Source organism: Astatotilapia calliptera, chromosome 3 (assembly GCF_900246225.1).
Source record: "Astatotilapia calliptera chromosome 3, fAstCal1.2, whole genome shotgun sequence".
NCBI classification, from domain to species: domain Eukaryota; kingdom Metazoa; phylum Chordata; class Actinopteri; order Cichliformes; family Cichlidae; genus Astatotilapia; species Astatotilapia calliptera.
Window position 1 is genome coordinate 34,693,063 of NC_039304.1, and position 26,920 is coordinate 34,719,982.

Here is a 26,920-nt window from a genome sequence, read left to right on the forward strand (position 1 = left end):
CCTGGATTAAGGTTATCACTCAAAAAATTGTCATTGTTGCATTTGATGTAATTCAGTGTGGAAATACCAGCAAAGGCCCACATTGTACCTCTTTTTCTGATAAACTACCTTTTTAATTATTTATTTATTGAATTTTATTTTTCTTACTTTTGGTACAGATGATGTGAAAAGCCCTTGACTTGTTGTGTGAATGCAATGTTTTAACTTCCCTTCTCACACACCAAACAAAATGGACAGAATTCAGAATGCTGCTATGTTGAAAGAATGCTTTGTTTCAAAGAAGATTCATCTGTGAAAAGTGTCTCTCACCTCTGTACTTTTCTTCCTTTTATCACTTTGGAGGGACCACTTCAGCCTGTTTCAAAACAGATTAGAGCGGTCAAACAGATGTCACGAGTACTAAACGCTACATAGCAGAAACCATTATTTTGCAGGTGATAACATTGTAAATTATAGGAAGTCAAACTACTATAAAACCTCAGTAAGAGAGTCAAAACAACTTTTGATGCTTTTAGAAATTATAATGTTCTCTAATATGTCTTTTCTATGTGTCTGCCATCGAACTATCTCAACTTAAATGGTAGATAAAGCGAATTTACCTTGGCCAGCCAACACTCATTACTTCTTTTGTCCTTCCTATCCAGTGCTACAGTATTTGTCTTGAGTCTCTTCCCACCCACTAAGCGCTCAAGAAGGAGGTAGATGTGATGATTACTTTTCAGCCCATGGTTCATACCTGGATGACACACTAGCAGTGCAGCCACATTCAGTTAAGCTAATGTCCTGTAAAATATTCTATTAATGCACTGCCACTATGCTCATTTTCTCTCTATTTACTCCTAATATTCTCTTTATTCTTTATTTATATCACCCTCTCGTTCAACCCAATCTTTCTTCTCTTCTGCTGTCTTTCTCATTTCCTTTTTCTCTAAATGTTCTTTGTGTTTCTTTTTTTTTCAGGCAATTCCCTCCTTCGTGCACACCCACACACACCGGCGGCTTCATATGGTTCTGCCCGTGTGCTTTAACACGTGGGTCAATTTAATCAGATGCTGCTGTGTGCTGTATTCAGTCTACTATAAAGTGAGGTCACTGTGAAAAGAGTCCATTTGCATTAGATGGTCTGTGGTATCAAATTAGACACAGTTATACAAGGTATAGGCACTATTTCTATCAGGCTTCTTCGCCTGTCTTGGTGAGGGTTTTTTTTTTTTTAATTTTTGCTAGAAAGAAGCAGAAAAACCAGCAGAGAGATAGCCAGACGATGGTAAGGAATGAAAGCCCCCTAATGAATTCCATTTTCTATCCCATTTCTCATATAAAGAAACCAATTTCATTAAAGTTCCTCGTTTATATAAAATCAGCAAATCACAGCAAAGCATTTGACATGGTTTCCATGGTAGCACAGAAGGCCATGACCCAATTTTATGTCTGGCAGATCAGATATGAGATCGCTCAGTGCGTGTGTGTTTATGTTGTTGTGTGTGCAGACGGGTGTGTGCACACAGACGAGAAGTTTTCCAGCGAGCAAACACAATCCTGCTTGCTTCTCAACTTTCTAGGGTTCTCTTACACACATGAACATACACACAGTAGTTTGTAGGTGTAGAAGTTTTTGTAGTTTTTTATTCCTTTTTTTGTTTTTATCCATTTTGTCTCTTTTGTGTGGTGCATTGGTCATTTTGTCTTATAAAGTTGAGTTGCGTTGAGCACAGATGAACACAGATGTAATTGTTTACAAACAAAAGCACTTGTTTCTCAAATCTGATAGGCCAGATCAGGTCTGGTTCTCCTAGTATACCCTTGGGTGCTTAAGGCAGCAACAAAATTTACATTGTTGTTTCTGTTACAAAGGTTTTGCTTTTCATTTTATTTTTTTGTACCAACCTGGAGTTACAGAGATCTCCCCTAATCTGGCTTCTCCCCTTGTACTGTACCTGGCTGACCCATGTGACCCTAGGCCCCCGCCAGCATAGCTCTCAGGCTGATTGAACAACACACAAGGGTTGCGATCCTATATGTATGAAAAAATGATGCAACGACAGGGATTTTTATTTCAGATAAGGTACAGGTAGGAGTGGAGACTCATCGCTGTTTATGTTTCCTGTTGGAAATCAAGCTTGGCTGCGGTTGGCACAGATTTAGCATCATTCTGCAGCAGGGAATAGTATTTTCTTTTGATATGTTTGGAAGGAATGGATGTGATGTTAGCAACAGTAGACAGTTGTTTCCAGCCTGGGCACAGTTTGCATAAATATTCTTGTCCATTTGTGCAATAAAAGTGAAAATAATATCTGTACTTCTCAAATGTTAGAGCACTCCATGAGAAAAGGAAATCAGCTGATTGACAAGTCCAAATAAAAAATGGCACATTTATTTTTCAATCCTCCCAGCTTGCATTCTTGAATATCAGTATTATAGTTTAATTAGTACAGAAAACAATAAGTTAACCCCATGATTCAATAACTCATAGATCCACTTTCAGTAGCAATAACTTGAAGCATAATTTTCTATAAGATTTTCTCAGTCTTTTCAGTGTTTTGGAGCCACGTTGACTAGACTATAGCAGCACCTTGATCTTTTTCTTTTTCTTTTATAGATTTGCTGCTGTTCTCTGGATTATTATCCTGTTGTCTGACCTAATTTAGGTCAAGCTGTAAGACGGATGGTACATTTCACTCTACGATTATTTCGCGTACAAAGGATTTCGTGGTTGATAACTCCAAGGTGCAAAGGTCCCGTGGCTTAAAAACAAGCGTAAATGATCATCTGTCCACCGCTGTGTTTAACAGTTGGTATGAAAGTATTTGTGCTGATATTTGACATTTTAATTGTTGTGTGTTATTGTCCAATATCTCCATTTTGGTCCCATCTGTTGAAAGAATGTTGTTCCCGAACTCTTGTGGTTTGTTCAGATACAACTTTGCAAACCTAAACAACGTCACCATGTTTCTCTTAGAGATATGTCACCTTCTCCTGGTAATCATTCCAAACAAGACATATTTGTTCTTTTTTATTATTTATTTATTTTTATTGTGATACCATGAACATTTAACATGCTAACCAAGGCCTATAGAGCGTGAGCTGTAGCTCTTTGTTTTTCTGAAGTTTTTCTGAGAGTAGCATGGTTTGACCTTGAATTCAATTTGCCGGAACGTCGACTGCAGGAAAGATTGTGGCATTGTGATAATGCACACCTGAATGCTCCAGATCAGCAGACTGTAAAAACTTCTACTTTTATAGAGGTGGTGACATTTGCTCAATTAATCAAGTGCATTTGAGTGACGAAACACAGGAAGCTCTGAAGGCGACTCGAGATACTTCTCCTGGCCTTAGCCGTTGGCTCTCCATCTGCAGCGTACGCTTCTATTGGGGTGAAAGGGAGACAGGTCCCCACATGTTCTTCACGCCACACTGTGCCATCTTTCGCTGTCTCAGTCCCCAAACAAGGTCTCTTTTTCGGTGGAGAAGCAGTCTCCTCATCTGCAGTGTGAACAAATTCAAATTGTGAGCAAAATGGGAAGGTCAAACAAAATCACAAATGCATGCATAGATACTAATTATAATTCCAGTATCTCCTCCTCTGTATCAGAATAATGTCTGAAATATCTTACTTACTAACTACATCCACTTACTTGTTTGAAATGAAAAAGGAAATAACATGAAATGAAACTAACCGGAAGACTGATCAGACAGCTCTGAGTCCGAATCCGGCTGAACTGCTAGGTCTTCTCCATCCGAGTCACAAGGGTCGACTTCCGTCAGGATCATTTCCAAGGCCTGCTGAGTGGTGAGTCTTCTCTGCATTTTCTTTCCTTGGAGAGGAGGTCCGTACACCAGAGGATTCTTCAGGGCGATGAATTTTCTTTCCTTGGAGAGGATTCTTCAATGAAGATTCTTCAATGAAGGAGTAGGCTAAGTGCAGTGTATATATACCCTTCGGACACAACCCTCCACACCTAGCCGGTCACACCCCAGGTCAAACACAGATGCAAAAAAAATCAGGCCACTGTGCGATGTGTTCACTGCTACAGGTACACATGTGGTAAATGCAGACGACAGATACCGTGGCAGTGCCAGGATTGTGAGTGATTGCTGAAAATGTTGAAATGTACTCACTCACTTTTTATCATTATTTGTAAATATGTGTACAAATGGTTGGTTTTTTTGTACTGTTTTCATCAATAAATGTCAGCAACAAAGGACATACAAAGGACATGTGTTGATTTCTCCCTAAGATGGCAAACTGAAACACTCCACTCCCAAACCCCCTCAATCACCCACTCCCCTCCCTCCAGAATTCCTAGGTAACGACCTAATATACATATGAATGACTCCAGCATTTGACTGACTGCTCTCCGGCTTTTAAAGGTAGAAACTCAAAATGATGACTCCGCAGGGGTCTAAGGTAGAAAACCAAAATGACTGCTCTCCGGGGGTCTAAGTGTTAACAGCACCTGGCTACTATTTACCCTCTTAATTCCTGTGGAAGTGATAAAGGTGCACTTAGTCTTTTGTAGATCTATTTATGGTCATGTGAAAACTTTCTTTGTCATATGACTGAAATTATAAAGTGATTGCTAAATTTAGTAGAGCAATTAAATTTGTTACTGCAATACAGAAATATATAAAGTGATTACGGAAGTGACTTACTTTAGGTTGCATTACAAGCCGCTGTTGCCCTTGTGAACAACGGCATGAGCCTAATGAGGCGTAACTTGCTGTGCACCACTCAGTTTTCGTAACTTCACATATGCGGTCCGGTTGGAGACATGAGTGTAAAAGAAGGTCAATCTTTAGCATCATTTCAGTAATATATCAGTGCAGGAGCTCAGAGAGTCCCAGATTACAGAGATGAAGGTGCTGCAACAGCTTGAAAAGATAAGTTTAGAGAAAAACTAAAAAAGTAAACACAAGAAAAAAAGCAAACTGCAATCCTTTAATGCTTGCTACCTGTTTCTTCTATTCGTCAATCAGTGCTCACACAGAATTAGTTTTTTCTAAACTGTGGCCCCTATTTATTCAGTGTAGTGATACTCAAGTGCCAATGTAAATTGTCACATGGCCATGATGAATTTGCAGTTGACAGCAACCAATGCACTAACCACAAACAAGGTTTAAGAGGAAAAGGATGTAGAGGAAGGAGAGAAGGGTGAGAAAGAATAAGAACAAGCCCAATCATTTCCGTCATTCCAGAATTGCAAGACAGGCACATAAGGGGGTGAAAGGACTGGCATCACATGATTTGCTGTAGCGTGTAATGGTGAATACTTTTTCTTTTGTACATATGGGGGAAAAAAACAATGCTTGGTTTTGAGCACAAATAAGTCTTTTTTAAGCAGCTGCTAATGTTGCTGACAGTTTACTGCTCAGACAAAAGGATGGGAGGCTTCGAGAAAACCACAGTGATCTTCAGGTTTAGCCCTTCTTTTCAGTGTTATGGAGGTGGTTCATAGAGAGGGTTATCTTAGCCTCCTGAGCAATCAATTTGAAGACACTCTAAAGTTTTTTTTTATCTTTCTCTAATGAGCTGCAAAGAAAACTTTAGATCCCTAGGCAACTTTAACTGCATTTTTTTACTGTTGGCCACAAGCAATTATAAAGCAATTTTTACAAGGCTTAGGTGCCTGAAAATAGCACCTAAGCCTTGTACTTGTTGACCTTATATTAAAGTTACAGATAAACGACGCAAACTTAGTGTTTTTAGGTCTTTTTTAACAAGCAAAGTAGTCTGTTCATTTAATGGAACATGAAATGGTAGTGATATGTTAGTACCTGTTGGCCAAAAGATTTTAAATGCTCACACACATATATTGTTTTCTTTTTTTAAATACCGTACTTTGTTTTCTACCACACATGCTCACACCCACTACTCTTTTGGCTAGTTGCAGCTGTGTTGCTGTACAGATTGTCCATTCTGTTTTTTATCCCTTCATATTTTTCTAACATAATACTTCGATCATCTTGGTAAAATATGCTGTTCTACCGCCAGAAGACCCGTCAGTGTTTGTGGCTGACCTTTCTCATGTGAGCACACTCCTTGGGTTTACTTTTCGAGCTAATAACCACCTTCGTGTAACTGCTCAGCATGATTTCCTGTTGTTTGGGCGAGTTGGACTTGGTTCGTAGCGCAGAGCCCTGGTCGTTATGTACCATCATCTGTTGAAAGGGCAGATGCCAAGTGAGATGTGTTATTAGTCTGGTAATGGGTCACTTGCATTTTGCTGGAGCTGTACAAATGGAGTCAAGCGGATACATTGTGATTCATTTTTTTTATGTAGTTGTTTTTTTCCACTTTTATTTATTTATTTATTTTTATTTTTTGCCTCCTCTCTGTTTAAATATTCCCCGTAAACTAAAACAGGTCCTTTATGGTTAACGACATGAGAACATCAGCAAATATAACAAGGAGCACATTAGACCAACGCTCAAGTTATTCATCACAAGTTCACCACTAATATAAACATCCCTGTTTGATTTTCATTGACAGTTTCACCCACAAACAACAAATAACAGCACATTTTGTGACATTTCCAAGTTTATCATTTCTCATGTAATGTGCCTTCTCAGACCTCATGGCTTAATTTTTGTTTTTGCAGATAATATGCCCAGCTTAAATTTCTACAGCTCACTGATACCATTTAAATGGTCTTTTCTTCCTGTTCGTACTGTATTTCTCTCTTTGTTTTTGCTTTCCAGTAGTTGTCTAATTCCCAAATTACTTCACCACCCACCGATGATTGTATTAAATTAATCGAGTTTATTTCATTTTGCCATCTGTCTTATTAAAATGTTTACTTTTTAAAAATATTTCGATGTTTTTCTTTAATTAATTCCAGGCTGAGAAAAGCAATTAAATCATTAAAACATTTGTTGTTTTCTTGTTTCTTCCTGAAGTCTGTCTGTTATGTTTTGCATTCGCAGACATTCTTCAGTATTCCAGGTATAGTTATAGCAGAAGGAAGCAGAGTAGCCCCACTAAATGCCTTCCCTCCCCCCCTCATGTCGCTCTCTTCCTCTCTGGCTCTATGTTGTTCTCCACGTAATTGCCCTTGACTTTGTCTACATCCGGCATATAATTTCCAGGTATATATTTAATTGAGAACATGAAGAAAAACTGAGGGTTCCGTCTGAATTGTTCCTGCTTCCTTTTCATTTATTAATCATTTTGGACCAAACGGTTTCTCTGTCTGTTTCTGTTTAACTCCAGAGGTAATTGAATTCTACTTTTTACATCCTGAAGCTCTGGACGCTGCGTCTGTCTCTCGAGCCAAAGGATTATTAAACCTGCTTTTATTTTATTTCAGGAACATTGTTGGTGGACAACATGCACATCAACGGCGTGGCTGAAGGTCCGGATCGAACCATCTCTCTGTCCCTGAGGGACAACAACGATCGCTGGGTCATTCTTGACCCTTCCAAACAAGCCCTTTACCTAAATAGCACGGGACGGGTTCTGGACAGAGATGTAAGATTTATTCTAGCTTTTCTTCAGTCGCGTTCACTCATTGTACTGTATGCCAAACTAAAAGTAAAATTGCTGCTTCAGCAAATGCAGTTTTTGCTCCTAGTTTTTCTTTATTTCGATTGACCCCAGGAGACATAAACAATGGAAGTACATTTACATATCTACAGCTCTTATATATTTATTTTTACATGTTTTTTACTTTAGCCATCATGTGCTGTTGTGAGAAATTTAGCAGGTTTTAGCTCTTTTTGCCTCTGAGTAAACATTCATCATCCTGTTCTAAAGTAATCCAGCGCTTGTTTTTGACTGTGTGATTTGGCACAAAAAGTAAATACAATACACAAAGTCTTTGTGTAGTCCTTTTTTGTAACATCTTTTTTTCCCTCAAGATAAATATACTTGATTTAAAATTGCACATTTAACATTTTAAGAACCTCTTTCTCCTCCTGTGTTTCCTCTTTTCCAGCCCCCCTCGTACATTCACTCCATCGTGGTTCAGGTTCAGTGTACCAATGAGCTGATAGGCACTGTGATTTTACACGAGGTCCGCATCGTTGTTCGAGACCGCAACGACAACGCGCCCCGTTTCCAGCAGCCGAGATACTACGTCGCCGTGAATGAGGTAAAAACCCAGTCGCACACAAAAACGTGCGCCATCTCTGTCTGTGAAGAAAAGATAAGTCAAAAGAAAGAAATAAAGCAATAAAGCCATTCATTAAACCGACCTGCACAGCTGCTGCTGTTGTGAAAGTATTAATCAAAGTCATCGATTTGAGTTTGAGAGCCGAGTGTGTTTGTAGGGGGGCTGCAGCTCACTCATACATGAATACAACATATCAAGTGTACTGTACACTAAGCCTTTCCACTGCTGCTCTTTCAGTCATGCCCTTTTATATATTCTATAGAGAAAATGCAGCAGTGCACATCGTCTGGCTTTTTGTGTGCGTTTTTGCTGTCATACCAAAGTTGAAGGGCAAGGTAGTGAACAGTAATGAAAAAAAATCTCAGTTCTTGGGCAGCTATATGAGCGATCTATATCTGTTATTCTGGGGTTTCCAAAATAATCTTTATGATGCCAATCCCACAGTTAGTTTGTTCTCCAGAGTCTGTAGAAGCAAAAATATAACTAGAGGAGGTTCAAACTTAAGCTGGACAAGGATACATGTAGCCGGCTGCCAGCACAGTCCTAGCAGTCCCGGTAGAATATCTCATTATACAGTCTTCCACAGCCTGTCCAACTCAATCTGTCTTCTCAGTCTCTCCCTTTCTTTCTCTTGGCCTCTCCTCTGTTTTTGCAGAACACCTCTCCCTCCCTCCCTGGCTCTCACACATATACACACTCACATGCCCCCTCACCACTCCCACCTCTTCATTATGTCATCTTTTCTCAACCTTTCCCACCTTTTCGTTGCCACACTATATAAATTTCTGGTTGTCGCCGATTCTTGTCCCCACCCCATCACCTCCCACGCATTTCCACTTCCTCATTACTCCTACTATAATAGTTTCCTCCATTCACTACCAAGGTTCACAATACAATTAAGAAGATGCACTGTAAAAAAAAATATGATCCCTGTGGAAGGCCAAGATAAATTTATTCTATTTTGCGGTAGTAAGTTAAAAAATGAAAACATTAATTCAGATGTAGGTAGTAATTTAAAAGTAGTAGCACATTTATTGGGATCTGAGTGGAAGTGGGCTCATTAGGTGGTCAGCTATTTTCTAATTCACTTCTATTGGCCCCAGAACTCAGACAAAAGCAGTAAATTTGAAATCAAAAGGTGTTCATCCACTTTCATCTGAAATCTTATAATCTAGTCTTCTTCTTTGCTGTCTATTTCTAAGAAATACTGACTACAAGCAAGTGAGTCAGACTTATAAGACAGACAGATGATATATGGTTATTTATAAGGATGTCTAGGACACAATTTATGAGTTCAGTGAGTATTTTTTCTGAGTACAAGGTGATCACTGTGGCTGATTTCATGAGCTGGCACCGGTGCTTGAGTCTGGAGTTGCTTCATTACAGCTGTATCCAGAAGTGGCAAAGTGACAGCATGAGACATTCTGAAGACCATTGTGAGATCAGTGGGAGGCAAAGATAACCCTGTTGAAGGGAAATGATGTAACAAATCACTGGTGCAACAGCTAAATTAAAGTTAATCGCGGATGCTTCCAGTGCTGTCTGGAGATTAAACTTCTGCTTTGACACGTAATCACAGATCCCTTGGCACATGGATCGAAAAATATAGCACAGCGATACATATATTGGCAAAGTTCGTCTCTTCTATGCACGGTGGCAAGTGTGCCTCTTCCACCCTAAAAATTTCTCTTAGAAAAATGAAATCAAAATGAATGGCGTTCTTTTTGAATGCCTTATCTGTTCTCTGTATGAAAGCAAGCTATCTTTTTCTGACTGTGACATTGAATTTAAAGGAAAATACTGGCTCACAGATCAGTGAGTTTTTGTAAACAACTGCAACAACAAGCTATTTTACAGTATTGTACAAAATCTTTAGCTGCCACTCGTTATTTAAATATTTTGGTGGGAAAATGGGAAGTACATGTAGTTATTTACTGAAACATGCAAACATGCAGTGCATAAGTACACAGTATATGAGGACGATGAGTTTAAAGGAGCTTTAAGGTGAATATTTAGTATGACCACCTTTATTTTTCAACAAGTCTGAACTCGATTAGAGAAGCTTTTTTGTCATTTCTTAGTCTTAGTCCTCAGGAATAGTTCTCCGGGCATCTTGAGGGACATTCAGAGCTCTTCTTTGGATGTTGGCTGCCTTTTGTCCTGTTCTCTGTCAAGATGATCCACACTGCTGCAATAATGTTGTTGTCCGAGCATCTCTCAGGTCCTGTGTCAGGTCTTTTTTTCCCCCCCGTTTCTGTATTTTCCTATTTCTCAAGGACATGACTTTCAGATGCTGCTTATCTGCATGACTTTTTTAAGCCTGTCACGTCTTCTTTTGTCTTCCATTAGTCCAGTTTGCTCAGTCTTTTTTAAGGACACTGCACACCATGTGAAGATACCACCATGACAAGTTTTAAACAATTTGGGAATCCTGTTGGTGGTGAAAAATCCTATTTTATGTTTGTCAAACTGTTTCTCTTTGGCAATTTTTCAAGCCTGATTTGACCCTGATTTGACATATGGCAATGTCATGCCATATACTTACTAAATAAAATATATTAAGTTTTGATAATGTAATATATTACTCAGATGGATGTTTAATAAATAAGATTCTCCATGATGCTGCTCTCCCATGTTTAAGGGGATTTGTCCAGCTTTGCTCTCAGTAAATGAGCGTAAGCAAGGCACCAGTTTGCGCAGTCAGCTTTGTCCTATAAATCAATTAAAACTTGTAATATGCTTAAAAACAATTTGAACACTGGTGCAAGTTAATGTAGTTTCTCTCTGGATTTGAAACAACAGATTTTGACTGTGAGTCTTGTGAGCATCAGTTTGTGATTCTTAGTTTATGATAACTTTTTCTTTTTTTGTGTAATTATTGATTAACATTTTGATTTGTGTGGCTTTCCCTTTGCTACCATACGTGCAGGTATTTGAGTTTGTGTATGTGTCTCTTCTGATAGACTTGAACTGGATCTCACTGTGTTTTAACCGATCCAGGGACTGCAGATGGAAATGAGCTCGTACCTAAATGTGCTACAAAGCATATTTTCTCTTTTTGTTCATCTAAATTGAAATAAATAAACAAACAAACAAACAGCACAGTGTTGGTTGTTGCACTAAAGGTGTATAGAGAAAAATATTAAAACTCTCTTTTTCTGTTGTGTTTTCAGCTGACTCCAGTTGGAACGACTATCTTTTCTGGTTTCTCAGGAAACAATGGAGCAACAGACATTGATGACGGTCCCAATGGACAGATAGAGTACACCATCCAGTACAATCCGAGAGACCCGGTAGGTCATCCACTTGCCCACTGATCTCTGTCAACATGGTGTAGCATGGGTATATGTTCACTAGAGACCAAGCAGCAAAGCTGCATAAGCAGTTTTAGTGCTTCTGCCTCTTTATTCTTCCTCTTTCTTCTCTTTGACAATAGAGTATAAAGCAGTACTGATTTAAATTTTGATTGAGATCACAGTTGAGCACTGTTTACTTTTTCTTCTTGCCAAAACTGATCTTAGAAATCATATTTTTTAACAATCTGCTCCAGTTTCTAAAAACAAGTTACAAATTGGTTTCCTAATGCACACCAGCAAAATTAAGCAAAAGACAACCAACATCCAGAAAGGAGCACTTACAATTCCCTATTTACATCTTTATATAAAATATACATTATAGCAACATTAATGTAATAAACAATAAAAAAAATTTTAGAAATTTTCATTTGATGCTCAAAAACAGTAGCCTATTACATTAGATTCTCCTTGTGCTTTACTTTCATCTCAGCCATAATTAATGTTAAAGGCTGTTTGGAGTAAATTACTTTTCACTGTCTCAGGGTTTAACTGAGCTACCTGAGTTCAGTAGCAGACTGACTAAAGGCATTTACTGTTCTAAGATTAGTGATCATTGCTAAAGACTGCACAATTAATCTTCTTCATAAAGTCAGCTGTAGCACCGTTTCTTATCTCTTTAAATGTTCACATCAGTGTTAATTTTGACACCAAATTTGTTTTAAGGAGTCTTTTGACTTAAACATCATTTAGTTTTAGTTATAATTTAGGCATCCTAATTCTTTTATTTTTAGTCTACTTTCATTCGAAGTTGATTTAATTGACCAAAAGGTTTTGTGTAAAAGTTTCTCTGTGCCAGTGAGAGCTGCTAAATGTGTCAGTAGAGGATGTCAACTCATCTCCTCCTTGTGTGTTGACATTTTGTTACGTTTTCATGAGAAACAGGGAGCTCATACCTAGGGCTGGGCGACATAATCATGAGTTTGTCCACGTAAGATGGTTAAAATGGCTTTATCGTAACCACTGAGTATAAATTGACATGTAAATACTGAGCAGTCGCCATGAGTTTTTCTTTTATCCTACGCACTGTGAATGCATCATTAATTCCGCCATCCCAGAAAATTTTCTACCTGACACAATGCTGAGCATGCGTGTTTATCTACTACCAGTAAAATATGGTGACAGGAGGAGTTTCGGGTAAGCGAGACTCACTGGATTTCACATGGAGCTTGCAGAACAAGATGCAGTAATTTGAGTAGTTTGCAAAATATGCCGCAAAACTATTGCCGCAAAAGGTAGCAGTAGCATGAAATATTCCGCCAGCTGAAAGTGCAAAATTAAGACTTTTAAACTCTGCACTAATTATTTTACAATTTTTATATGTTATAAGCACAAAAGAGCACCTTTTTAATTTGAATTGTTTTATTTTGTGTCGTCAATTCTTGCTTCATGTACTTTTTTGTTGCTATTATCTTTTTTTTGTTGAAGGCCTAGTGTTGACCACAGAAAGAGACTTACTGTGACAGTAACCTCTGTGTCAACTGATGGTTAAAATGGTTTAAATAAAACATTTCAATTCATTCAGATTTTTGTTGTTGTTGTTGTTGTTTTCAAAATGGAAAAATAATGAATAGTTAATTTGGATTTAAACATTTGGTGATATATTGTGTATTATGATATAGCCCCCCAAAAAATATCACAATATCAGATTTTCCTCAAATCTCCCAGCCCTACTCCTACCCTGTTTGTTGTAGACAGATCAAATTGTAGTGCACTTAGTGCACAAGAAGATTCTTCTGATTGGATGACTTCTGAATGCATCCTGCCTCACTATAAAACTTAATTAATTCTGATTTGAACTTGTCTCTCCATAATATTGTCATCTCATTTTTGTCCTCACGCATTAATTTAATTGTCTTGTTTTCATCAGAAAAAAGGTCTTTGACACAAACTAGTCAAAGAAATTAACACTTGTTCACATTAAGCTTTAGTAGAAACACTGAGATGTTATCTGTGCAGTTGAGAAATGTTGATGCTGAATCTCAGCTCCTTTGAATAAATTCTTTATTTCTGTTTTTTGTTTTAGCAAATTGTTGTCAGTACTGTGTCTTCTTCTGGTTTATTTTTCTTTGAATGTCACCTATTTTATAACCATACTAGTCTTTATTTTTTTCTCTCATCATAATAATTTTAATGAATTATTTTAAATATAGATTGCATGAATTATTTTTTTTAAGTTTTGTATCATGTCAAGAAATCTAAAATATATTTATACTGAAATTGCACAGTCAGGTTCATTGCTTAAACCAAACAAGTGTAATGCATGCCTTGTCAAAACTGTATTGAAAGAGAAAGAGTGAATGGCCGACCCTGGCTGCGACTCACTCTTGATGTGTGTAATGTATCTGTTTGTCTTTCAGACAGCTAACAGAACCTTTGACATCCCGCTGACACTGTTTGGCTCTGTAGTTCTCAGAGAAAGACTCAACTATGAGGATATAACAAGATACCTAGTCATCATACAAGCTAATGTAAGTTTTTTTCAACATTTCTATTTGTGTATTATTATGTCGCACTGTGTTAGGTTGCTTTTTTTAATCATATATTAAGTTAAAGCTCTTGAAGGGAACACCTTTCATGTGGACCTGTCATAAAGAATGGCTGAAGAAAATCAGCCATCTCTCATGGGTAGGCGTGTAGACTGCTGCCTGGAGTGTTGTTTTATGTAAATTTGTATTATCATGGCAACATTAATGTTATGCAGCTTTTCTCACTATTTCTGTATTGTTGTGTGAGCCTTAAGGGATCTCTTAGAGCACCCCTAATTATCACTAATGTCTCTGTTAGCCTAATTGTTTTCCTTTTATTTCTGAGCTCTGTGTATGTTTTATTTATAAAGGTGGCTTATAGTGATTTTCACTCAATAAGCAAAGCACAGTTATGGAAAATTGTAGTTGAAGTTTGAATTGTTTGTGTTGCTGATGGTGCCAAAAAAGTTTTTTTTTATTGTGTCAAGAAAACCTTGCGTTCAAAAGCAGTTCTCGAGAAAGTATTCTGCAAAATATTCATATGTCTCAAGGCCCTGAAAGCACTATGGAGAGTCAGCAGTACACTGTAAGATTAATGTGTTTCTGGCTGCTTAACAAGGTGACATATCTGTTTGTCTGAATACAGTATTAAGAGTGTTTTGAGTAGCTTTGAAATTACTGTATATAAATTCCTAACAAAAGTTTAAGCTTAACTGAACCCATACAACCACAAAATAGAAAAGAAAAAAAAATCCCTGGGAACATGGCTGACCATTTAAGCTGTACATATATTGCAGATAAAGTATATACACCTTGTGTGAAAACCTGTGGTCCGGTACGAAACGACTCACGGACTGGTACCAGTCCATGGCCCGCGGATTAGGGACCGCTGTTTTAGAGTCTGTGGTTTCAATCTTTATGTTAAACTTGCTAACTGTGTCCACGTCATAGACTGTCCTTTTAGCTTATTCTCTGAGTCTGAAAACTGATTTGTCTTAAAACTGCATTATTGTTAATGGCCTCTAGTAGTAAAAAGACTTCAGGTTGTAAAGAAGTCTGTAGAAAGATGAGCCTCAGCTCTTTTGATCTGTAAACACTTTCCTGATGACTTCATGGCCTCAATTCCTTGAACTGTGAAATGAAACCTCGGTTTCAGTTCATGTTAAATAACACATGAAGTTCGTTTTGCAAGGTATGTTCGTTATTAGAGTCACAATAGACAATTATCCAGGGGTATAGTCAAGACTCGTCATTAGCCGATGACTGCACAGTGCTCTCAGTTTTAATTTTAGATCCATCTCTCTCTTGTCTTGTCCAGTTTCAAAACACCAAGATAGTGTTGGCAGAATTGCTTGTCATGAGTCACTGCGTGATGTCACAGCTTCTCGTCAAGCATAGCTTACAGTAATGAAGCCAGCAGGGGAAAACTCCTCTGTGAACTTGATGGAAATCTACTATTTTTTTATGATTTTTTTCAGTCTTTAAACTATATACAATCAGAGTTTAATTATTTCATATTTGTGTTTTCTGATTTCTCTTTTTAGATGGTATCTTCAATCTTGCTCATTAAAGATGTTTCAGAAATTTTTTTTTTTTTAGTTTTGAGGAGATCATTTCTTGGCAGAGGCCCCGGTTTCTTTCTTTTACTGTCGAGTAATTGGGAATATAATGTATTGCAATGATTTGATGTGATTAAGTAATATTAAAATGGGAACTTTGAGGAAACCTAATTAAGGGTTTATACCTGATATCTTGATTGTCTAGTGCTTAAGTTGTGCTACTTAGAAGAGTTTAATGGCAGAAAGCAGCTTTATCTGAACAGGATTTGAGAGTGCTCCCTCATATGCATACATAAAATGTGAAGCTGATGGAAATCTAGATGACTCACACATTGAATAGCAGATAATATCTCGTGGGTTTCTTCCTGTAAGTAAGATGTGGTGATCGCACCGACTGTTGAGTAGTTGAGGAGTTTAGTTAGTAGCCTTATTTGGCTATTTCTTGCGTTTTATCTTTTTTTTTTCCAACTGGACTGCAGATGAAAAGTAGATGTAAATATTAGAATTTAAATTGTAGAGAATAAAGATAATAAATGATCTAAGTAGACGGAAATGTTTGTGAGAATGCTTACTATCAGTCTCTCAGTAGGACTGTGTTTTTTGGGATTTACTTATTTCTATTTTTTTATGAGGCTTTCAATGAAACCCAGCTTAGGGTTTACTGGCGTTCTTTTGAGTTACAAGTCATGTGAACACATCTATTTTTCAATTTGTGTGTACCAAGGTCATACATTCTAGTGTTTCTTGTTTCAAAAGCTTCAAACCTTTCCACAATAGTAACATTCTCACTGAAAAGTAATTTTAAGATTCAGTTTTTGTCTTTGAGTTCAATGTCATCAACCACCATGTGAATTGGTCAATTGAAAAGAATGTATTTATTTAAACACCTCTTACATATATCCTTCTATTTTTAAATTAATACCTATATGATAATTATATTACCTGCAGAATATTTCCGAGTTTTAGAGTTTTAAACTACATTATTTAATTAACTTTTACCAAAAAAAAATCTAAATTTATGTGACTCCTCAGAGAGACATAAACAAAACGAAATCAACCTGTAATTCCAACACGTGGGAGTTTTTGACTTTGTACAAAATACCAAATTCTGTTGTATCAATGTCATTTAGTTAGAAAATAATCAAAATCTTCAAAACATTTTCACTGTAATTAACTGTAATCCCATAATAACCAGAAAGCATGTCATGAAATACAGCAATGCTGTTTCATTTTTATGCAATCTTACAAAAAAAGGAAAAGGTGGGTTAGCAGTGCTACAACTTAGTCCAGCCAGTGGACCAATAAACAATTTTATTCATGCTATCAAAATATGAATAAAAAGTTTGGTTTTCAGTATTTCATTGATATGATTTTTTCTACTACTACTACTCGGGTATCTTGAAAGGCACTATACAAATCTAAGTTAAAATTATTATTATTAACTGTTATTATTTTCTCTTCTTAATTTTACATGGGTGAGACCAAATGTTGGAACTTAATTTATCCTTAGCATATATTTGCATTTAAGAAATGAGAAAACAGGCTTCTTTTTTGTCTAATAAAAATGTTACTGCCTTGCAAGGCTGAAACACCTGAAAGATGTTGAACATCATTTCCTGTGTATAGTTTTGAATATTTTCAGTGAATCATACAGGAGCAGATGGGAGTGGGAGCAGTGCATGCTATACTTCCATATTTGTTATTCTACTTTACTGGAATTTATGTAATATTAGATTAGATTAGATTAGATAGAACTTTATTAATCCCTCGGGTGGGTTCCTCTGGGAAATTCGATTTCCAAAAAAGCACAGCACCGACAGAAGTTACAGAGTTATGTTGCTGAATGTGTATTTTTGTGAAATTTTGGTCACCAAAAGATTCATGAAATACAGGGTGGGCCATTTATATGGATACACCGTAATAAAATGGGAATGGTTGGTGATATTAAAGTCCTGTTTGTGGCACATTAGTATATGTGAGGGGGCAAACTCCTCAAGATGGGCGGTGACCAAATTGGCCATTTAGAAGTCGGCCATCTTGGATACAACTTTTGCTTTTCCAATAGGAAGAGGGAAATGTGACACATCAAACGTATTGGTAATGTCACAAGGAAAACAATGGTGTGCTTGGTTTCAACGTAACTTTATTCTTTCATGAGTTATTTACAAGTTTCTGACCACTTATAAAATGTGTTCAATGTTCTGCCCATTGTGTTGGATTGTCAATGCAACCCTCTTCTCCCACTCTTCACACACTGATAGCAACACCGCAGGAGAAATGCCAGCACAGGCAGTTTCAGGTGCTGCACATCTCGTATCTTCACACCATAGACAATTGCCTTCAGATGACTCCAAAGATAAAAGTCTAAGGGGGTCAGATCGGGAGACCTTGGGGGCCATTCAACTGGCCCACGACGACCAATCCACTTTCCAGGAAACTGTTCATCTAGGAATGCTCGGACCTGGCACCCATAATGTGGTGGTATATATACCACACCAAAATCACTTTTGTTGTTCCAACAGTCTTGGAGGGATCCACCCAACGTGGGTTAGTGTCAGACCAATAGCAGTGGTTTTGTTTGTTAACTTCACCTTTCACATAAAAGTTTGCCTCATGACTGAACAAAATCTTCTGCGTGAACTGAGGGTCCTGTTCCAATTTTTGTTTTGCCCATTCTGCAAATTCTGTGCGCCGATCTGGGTCATCCTCGTTGAGATGCTGCAGTAGCTGGAGTTTGTAAGGGTGCCCTTTGTGAGTAGCTAATATCCGCCGAAGGGATGTTCGACTAATGCCACTCTCCAGTGACATGCGGCGAGTGCTACGCTGTGGGCTCTTGCTGAATGAAGCTAGGACAGCCACTGATGTTTCTTCATCAGTGACAGTTTTCTTGCATCCACATTTTGGCAAATCCAACACTAAACCAGTTTCACGAAACTTAGCAAGCAGTTTGCTGACTGCAGCATGGGAGATGGGTGGTCTCGTAGGGTGTCTTGCATTGAAATCTGCTGCAATGACCCGGTTACTGCGTTCACCCGATATCAACACAATTTCGATCCGCTCCTCATGTGTTAACCTCTTCGACATGTCAATAATAATAATAATAATAATAATAATGGATTGGATTTATATAGCGCTTTTCAAGGCACCCAAAGCGCTTTACAATGCCACTATTCATTCACACACTGGTGGAGGCAAGCTACAGTTGTAGCCACAGCTGCCCTGGGGCAGACTGACAGAAGCAAGGCTGCCATATCGCGCCATCGGCCCCTCTGGCCAACACCAGTAGGCGGTAGGGTAAAGTGTCTTGCCCAAGGACACAACGACCAGGACAGAGAGCCCAGGGATCGAACTGGCGACCTTCCGGTTACAGATACGCTTCCCAACCCCCTGAGCCACGGTCGCCCCAATGTCAATGGCTGTGAACAAAGAGAAACTTGTAAATAACTCATGAAAGAATAAAGTTACGTTGAAACCAAGCACACCATTGTTTTTCTTGTGACATTACCAATAAGTTTGATGTGTCACATGGCCCTCTTCCTATTGGAAAAACAAAAGTTGTATCCAAGATGGATAGAAGATCCGACTTCTAAATGGCCACCATGGTCACCACCCGTCTTGAGGAGTTTGCCCCCTCACATATACTAATGTGCCACAAACAGGACTTTAATATCACCAACCATTCCCATGTTATTACGGTGTATCCATATAAATGGCCCACCCTGTAGATTACAGTATGGTGTATACACTTGCTACATGAACATGAATGCTGTGCATTAGATATAGAATATATCAGATAAAAACCAGCCTTTCTGTATTATTACATGTTTTTCTTGATCATATCCTGATCGCTTTTCATTCAAGACACAAAGATAAATGTAGCCACATAATTATGCATTATCACCAAAAAAATCTGTCTGTCTGTCTAGGATCGAGCCCCTAATCCAAGTGACCGTCGAACAGCCACCACCACACTAACTGTGGATGTACTGGACGGTGATGATTTGGGTCCAATGTTTCTACCATGTACGCTTGTGGGAAATACCCGTGATTGTAGTCCCATCACGTATAAGGCTAATGTGCTTGAGCTGACCGAGCCGGTAAGTTTGTGTTTGTTCTGTACTTTGTTGTATTTGTGTGTACTATGTGTACTTAGCTTTAATTTTTGTAGCAATGTCCATTTGTGGATCACTTACTGTCTTCAGTGGACAATGATAACATGTATACACTCGCCGCCACTTTATTAAGTACACTGGTTCAGCTACTCGTAACACAACATCAGCCAATCATATGGCAGTAACTCAATGCATTTAGGCATATAGACATTGTCAAGACAACCTGGTCAAGTTTGAACAGCAGCAGAATGGGGAAGACAGAGCATTGTTGATGCCAGTCGGGCTAGTCTTAGTATTTCAAGGTTCAAGGTTCAAGGTTCTTTATTTGTCACATGCATAGTTATACAAGTATAACACACAGTGAAATGTAGCCTGACACGCTCCTCGACATGTGCAAAAATTGGGGGGGGGGGGGGGGGGTGTAGAGGAAGAACATTATATATATATATATACATATAGTATGTACACTGGGTGAATGTGCAGTAGTAGCAGCAAGCAGGTGAATTCTGTACATTAATATGAATAGACATCTGACTTTTCAGAAACTGCTAATCTCCTGGGATTTTTCTGAATTATCATTTCTTGATTTAGGTAATATCATACAGAGTTACTTTAGTTACAACCTTTTAGTTCCCTAATTTCCAGTAAAATGAAACTCTGTTGGCAGATTGCAGATGGTTTAGAAACTTAGGGGAAACTGCAATTATTAACCACAGGGTATATTGATAGACTGTGTCACTATGGATATCTTCACTTTCTTGTCTTCGAGCTTTCAAATCAAGGTCTAATGCCAATTCAAGCCAAATGTATTTACTCACTTTGGCATTTAAAATGTAGCTCGTTTTGCTGTAAACTACAGACTATGTAATTAGAATAGGGGGCTAAATTTTTTTGTACACTCTAAAAAAAACATGCAATTTCATTCTGTATGTTAACTCCTGCAGAACCCATTGTAGGTTTTTCATAAGGAATTAGAGCCATTTGAAAAGGAACCCTGATATTTTAATAATAAGACCTTGTCAAGCAATGTCTGCTGGGAGTTACAATTTGCATAAAAAAAGGATTTTACTGTGTTTATACAAATGACTAATGAGCATCATTGTATACAGGGAATGTCTTGGTTTTATATTTTTGAAATACAAGTAGGTATTGTTTTCCTTCGATTATGGCAAAATTGTATGGCGGATGAAACTGCTATCCTAAAATATGTCATGTGTGGCCATCAAAGAGTTCTTGACATTCAAAGTTTGTCTTTTATAGATCCGGCTGTTACTCTCTTTTGTATGAACAAGTGTTTCAGGGCAGATTCTGCAACACTGTAGCCCATATTTATGCTTACACAGCTGTATGTACTTTTGCATTTGTATCTGTGGCATTTAGCTGATGCTATTGTCTGGAGAAACTCAGAGTACAACTTTGTAAACAAGGGGGTGGGAAAGTTGCTTTAGGCAAAATCTTCAGCTATGACAAGTCAGCAGTGCATTCATCCCTTACAACACATATACACACACCTGCACACACCCTTGATGGTGACAAGCTAGCAGTGCGTTCATGCCTTAATGCCCCCCATTCACCGACACACATGTACATAAATCCAGTATCACAGCCGTGGACCGGACACCATCTTCTTCATCTCTCTATTTTACACTGAGATAGTTGTCGCATGCACACACATGTGCTGACTCTGCTCCAGACAGGCTGAAGGAACTATTTCTCTGCCTCAAGATTTCTCTTTTCACCTCTCTCTCTCTCAGACACACACACACACAGACACACACACTCTCTCTCTCTCTCTTTCCAGCCAGAGGAGACAGTCTTGGCTGGGAGGAAAAACAGGAGTAAATCAACTTTACAGCTTGTGGTTTTCAGAAGGAGTAAGTGTATGTGGACAAGGACAGGGTTTAAGATGGAGATGGGGGGGGGGGATCTGGTGGATGGGGAGAGGGGAGTGAAAGAGAAAGGGGGGGGGGGGCTAGGCAGAAACAAACTGTTTTTCCTGGGAGTTACAATTTGCATAAAAAGAGGATTTTACTATACTGTCTATACAAATGACTAATGAGCATCATTGTATACAGGGAATGTCTTGGTTTTCTATTTTTGAAATACAAATAGCTGTTTTTTTTCCTTTGATTATGGCAAAATTGTATGGCGGATGAAACTGCTACCCTGATATATGTCACAAAATGATACTATGTGTGGCCTTCAAAGTGCTCTTGACAGTCAAAGTTTATGTCTTTCATAGATCCAGCTATTACTCTCTTCTGCATGAACAAGTGTTACGGGGCAGATTCTGCAAATCTTGAGGGGTCACAAAACCCTTGTTATGTGGCAAGTGTTTAGTGTTGGGTTTAGTGTCCTTAAAACCCAAAGAAATATAGGAAAAAAACACACACAAAAAACCCCAAGTCGCTTCAAACACCAAGATTGTTTCTCACTTGTCGATTTTCTCCCAATACAGAGCTCTTGCTTACTCCAGACGCTTCGCTGATTTCAGTTTTTCTGATCTTATGCAATCACAGCAATAAAAATTGGAGTCAGTCAGATAAGCTGTGGTTGCTTGGCCTCATCTTTCTGTAAACTTTATATTCACTATTAATGAATTTCAGACTGCGTTCTCTCTTTACACGAGTTGGGAGCAGTGCAGAAGTCAAATTAAGGCGCATATTTAGGAAACCTATTTGACTGCCAGCACCCACATGATCATCATTAAGGAAAATCATTAAGAAATCTATTTCATAACAGATTACCTTAGGCAAATGACTGCCATGTATTTACTGCTATGACAGGTCAGAATGAAAAAGGTCCTTCATATAGAGCTGTCCTCTAAAGAATACAGTCTTATTTATCTTTAGGCTGCTCCCACCACAGAGCATCATTTCATCTCACCCTCCTTTGTCACGCCAAATGTCCCCCTTCACTACATCATGCAGTGATGTAGTGAAGGGGGACATGCAGCTTGTTGCTGAAGGAGGACACTACATCTGTGATCCGTGATCGTCCTCTTTGCCGTTCTAGTAACTCTGTACTCACCATGCTTTGTCCAGTATATCCACTACCCCTCCTCTCCACATGTCCAAACCACCTCAGTCTTGTCTCTTTAACTTTGTCCTCAATCTGCTCACCCTGAGCCGTCCCTCTGATACACTCATGTCTAATCCCGTGCATCTTGGTAGCTCCAATTGAAAACCGTAACATATTTAGCTTTGCCACCTCCACCCTGGCCTCCTGTCTTTTTTTAGTGCCGCTGTCTCTAAGCCATACATCATAGCAGGTCTCACTACCATCTTGTAAATCTCCCCTTTCACTCTTGCTGCTATCCTTCTGTCACAAATCACCCCTGACACTCATCTCCACCCATTCCACCCTGCCTGCATTCTCTTCACCTACGTTGTGTACTGTCCGTCCATCCAAAACAACGGAGAAGGGCATTGTCCATGATGAGTTTAAAAACCCCAGCTGCAGTATTTAAACTAATCTATTTTCAGTATCTCTACACCTTACATGTGCACCTTTCCTCTTGTTTCTCTCTCATTCACACAATTCTGTCTCAATTCCACAAACTTTTTATGAGAATACACCAAAGTCATTTGTGTCTTGTATCTGCCTCCCGACTGTCAAAAATCCCCATGAATAAAGAAATTAGAACTTTAAATTCACACTTTTATTTATTTATTTTTGTCATGAGATGCATTGAAAGAGAAAGTAATGTAGTTTCTTTATCACAGATATCTGGAAAATTGTATATATTTTGTATTTCTGTATGGAAATTTAAAAGACATGAGCACTGGCAAAAAGAAAATAACAAAAGATGTCTCTGAGTTATGAAAGGTAAGGGAGAAATAAAGCAGTTTTGGAGATTACTTCCTTCCTTACTTGGAATTAAAATTTTGCGGGAATGGGTTTGACTTTATTTATTTTTTTATTTTGTGAATTCAGTTCATAATTTTAAAGTTCTTCTTTTTAGTGCAGAACATAACAAATAACTGCTTTAATTGTACCTTTTTATTCATTTTTCAAGGTAGTTCATTTTTCATTAAAAATCAAGCATTGCTTTTGCAAAGCAGGCTTAAGCCTTTATATATTTCCTTTGTCCACAAGTTAGTCAAAGTATGAGTGTGTCTGTAACTGAGGCCTTCTAGGAAGATTTGTCTGTATTAATCAATCCCTGTGGTCTTGGTTAATACAGTATAATTGTCAGTTCTGGCCTTTGCTTAAAGATAAAAAGAAAGTTCAATGACGTATTCTTGGAATAAATAAATGCAAAATCTCTTTTTCTCATAACCCATGATTTGGCTAGCATGACAGCAGTGTAGATGAATATCTACTTCCAGCTTTCAGAATAATGAGAACTTTGACTGTTTGAATGACACACACTATATTAAATTTGCATGTTATATTTTCTGTTTCTGATTTGCTTCTAATGCACTGTGCAGAGATTCTTCTTCTTATGGTTACACTTTGACACTGAAACACTGAACCAACAGTGCTCTTTTATGCCTTACAGTGTCACTATTTTGGTCAAATGTAATCATTTCTCTTGAAAGAAATTACAGCAGCTATAAGCCTTCCTCCCTCTCTCTGATTGGTGTTTATATACATAGTAATACACAATATTATATGCACTCACATGCATTTAAATGATCAGCACAATGCTTAAACTGTGCTTTTTTTCCTCATCGGTTGCCTTTGGTGCCTTTACTACCAGTGTCGCAGTTTGGCTAGATGAACGAGCAGACTGTGTGCTTTGACAGTGGCAGCTGCTCTGCACATTTCAAAATTACCAAGGAGAAAGGAGCAATTTGAATTTTACCAAAAGTCTTAGAACTGAAGAAAGCTTGCATAAACATCATTATCAAATCCATCCAGAGTGAAAAAACAGGAACAGCTTGCAGAAACTGAAGAGAAGGGTAAAGGGTTATGCTGTGCAACAGTTTTTCGTGAAACACTCAAAGGTTTAACCTGAAGAATTGATGAGCATTTAAGTTACTGGGTGGTATTTTTATGCCAACAGCAGGTCTCCTGTTGGTTTGGAAGCAAAGAACTGAGGAGGTGCAGGGAGATAGGTGAAGCTATAGAAAGAATGGAACGACAGCAACAAGCTGCTGTTCCTGGTACAAGAAAATTGGGGAGGGGAGGAATGAGCGAGGAGGAGAGAAAAGGCACTGTAATAGTTTGAGTCCTAATCAGGCTGATGAGAGATGACAACCTCAGAGCCTTGGAGCCAGGATAACTATTCTCTCTCTGTGTCTTTCTTCCTCACATACACACACACACACCCCAAGATGCTGGTCATTATGCCGAGGAGTTGGCTGTCAGGCCATGTTCACACATACACTTCAAAAACACTGCCATCTCTGCAGCTCAGTATTTCATAGCTGTAAGGGATAAACCTGATTATTGACCGAGACTTGACCAATAATTTAGTTTATCATTAAATCATACTGCAATTGACTGGCAACAAGATGCATGATGCAAAGAATACAGTACTCTGTCTGTAATAACAGTATTTTTTTTGTTGTTGTTTTTTCCTGCACTGACACACTCAGCTTCCTTCTGCAAATTCACATCTGTTACTTGTCCACATATAGTTATATGGGAGTGTGACAAGTTCCCATTGCAACATAAAGTCTTGCCGTGCACTTTTGTGTAGCTCGGTAGCCAGCACAAAGCTTCTTCTGACCACCAAATGCCCTCCAAGATTTTTCCCCCCGCTATTGATCGCCTCGCTGCTCCCTGGATCAGACACCTGCCTGCACAGCGGCTGCCCATTTGCTCATTAGTTCCTCAGCATATACGCATATATACATGCACATATATGTAAATACATATATATAAACACTACCAGTCATAAGTTTGGACACTTCTTCTCATTATTTATTTCTTTTTTTTTCACATTTGTTACATTGTAGATGCATACTGAAGACATCAAAACTATGAAGCAAGATACACTGAATTATGGAAAAAATTATAAATACCCCTAAATATGTCTTATATTTCAGATTCCTCAAAGTAGCCAACTTTTGCTTTGTTGACAGCGCTGCGTGATATAGTCACCTGAAATAGTTTTCACTTCACAAGTGTGACTTGTCAGGGTTCATTTGGGGAATCTCTTGCCTTTTTAGTGCGGTTGGGACCATCAGTTGTGTTGTGCGGGAGTCACAGCTGACAGTCCTATTTGACAACTATTAGAATTCATATTATGGCAAGAACCAATCAGCTAAGTAGAGAGAAACGACAGTCCATCATTACTTTAAGAGCTGAAGGTCAGTCAGTCCAGAAAATTGCTAAAACTTTGAATGTGACGAAACAGGCTGACATGAGGGGACCGCCCCAGGAAAGGAAGACCAAGAGTCACCTCTGCTGCTGAAGATAAATTCATCTGAGTCACCAGCCTCAGAAATCACAAGTTAACAGCACCTCAAATTAAAGCCCAGATAAATGCTACACAGAGGTCCAGTAGCAGACACATCTCTACATGAGCTGTTCAGAGGAGACTGTGTGAATCAGGCCTTTATGGTCAAACAACTGCTAAGAAACCACGACTAAGGAAAAGCAACAAGCAGAAGAGATTTGTTTGGGCCAAGAAACACAGGGAAGGAACTTAGTGGAAATCTGTGTTTTGGTCTGATGAGTCCAATTTGAGATCTTTGGTTCCACCTGCTGTGTCTTTGTGCAACGCAGAAAAGGTAAATGGATGCTCTCTACATGCATGGTTCCCACTGTGAACCATGCAGGAGGAGGTGTGATGGTGTGGCGGTGCTTTGCTGGTGACACTGTTGGGGATTTATTCGAAATTCAAAGCACACTGAACCAGCATCCTGTAGCGACATGTCATCCCATCTGGTTTGCGTTTAGATGGACCATCATTAATTTTTCAACAGGACAATTACCCCAAACACACCTCCAGGCTACGTAAGGGCTGTTTGACCAAGAAGGAGAGTGATGGAGTGCTGCGCCAGTCACCTGAACTAAACCCAGTCGAGATGGTTTGGGATGAGATGGACCACAGAGTGACGGCAAAATGGTCAACAAGTGCTCAGCATCTCTGGGAACTCTTTCAAGACTGGTGGAAAACCATTTCAGACGACTACCTCGTGAAGCTCAGCAAGAGAATGCCAAGAGTGTGCAAAGCAGTAATCAAATTAAAGGGTGGCTTTTTTGAAGAATCTAAACTCTAAAACATTTTTTGAGTCATTTCACACTTTTTTTATTTACTACATAATTACATATGTGCTCATTCATAGTTTTGATGCCTTCAGTGAGAATTTACAATGTAAGTAGTCATGAAAATAAAGAAAAAATATGAGGTGTGTCCAA

At 38.5% G+C, this 26,920-nt stretch overlaps 1 protein-coding gene across 5 annotated transcripts in view; it reads left to right on the forward strand.

Annotated features, from left to right (window-relative positions):
• LOC113019379 (protocadherin-15-like) overlaps positions 1 to 26,920 on the forward strand; it is a 248,355-nt gene that overhangs the window by 72,050 nt on the left and 149,385 nt on the right. For all 5 annotated transcript variants that reach the window (XM_026163064.1, XM_026163065.1, XM_026163062.1 and 2 more), the window contains exons 5-9: positions 7,308 to 7,468; positions 7,935 to 8,090; positions 11,285 to 11,404; positions 13,825 to 13,935; positions 19,418 to 19,588. In XM_026163064.1, coding sequence (XP_026018849.1) covers positions 7,308 to 7,468; positions 7,935 to 8,090; positions 11,285 to 11,404; positions 13,825 to 13,935; positions 19,418 to 19,588 — 719 coding nt within the window. The remainder of the gene's footprint in view (positions 1 to 7,307; positions 7,469 to 7,934; positions 8,091 to 11,284; positions 11,405 to 13,824; positions 13,936 to 19,417; positions 19,589 to 26,920) is intronic.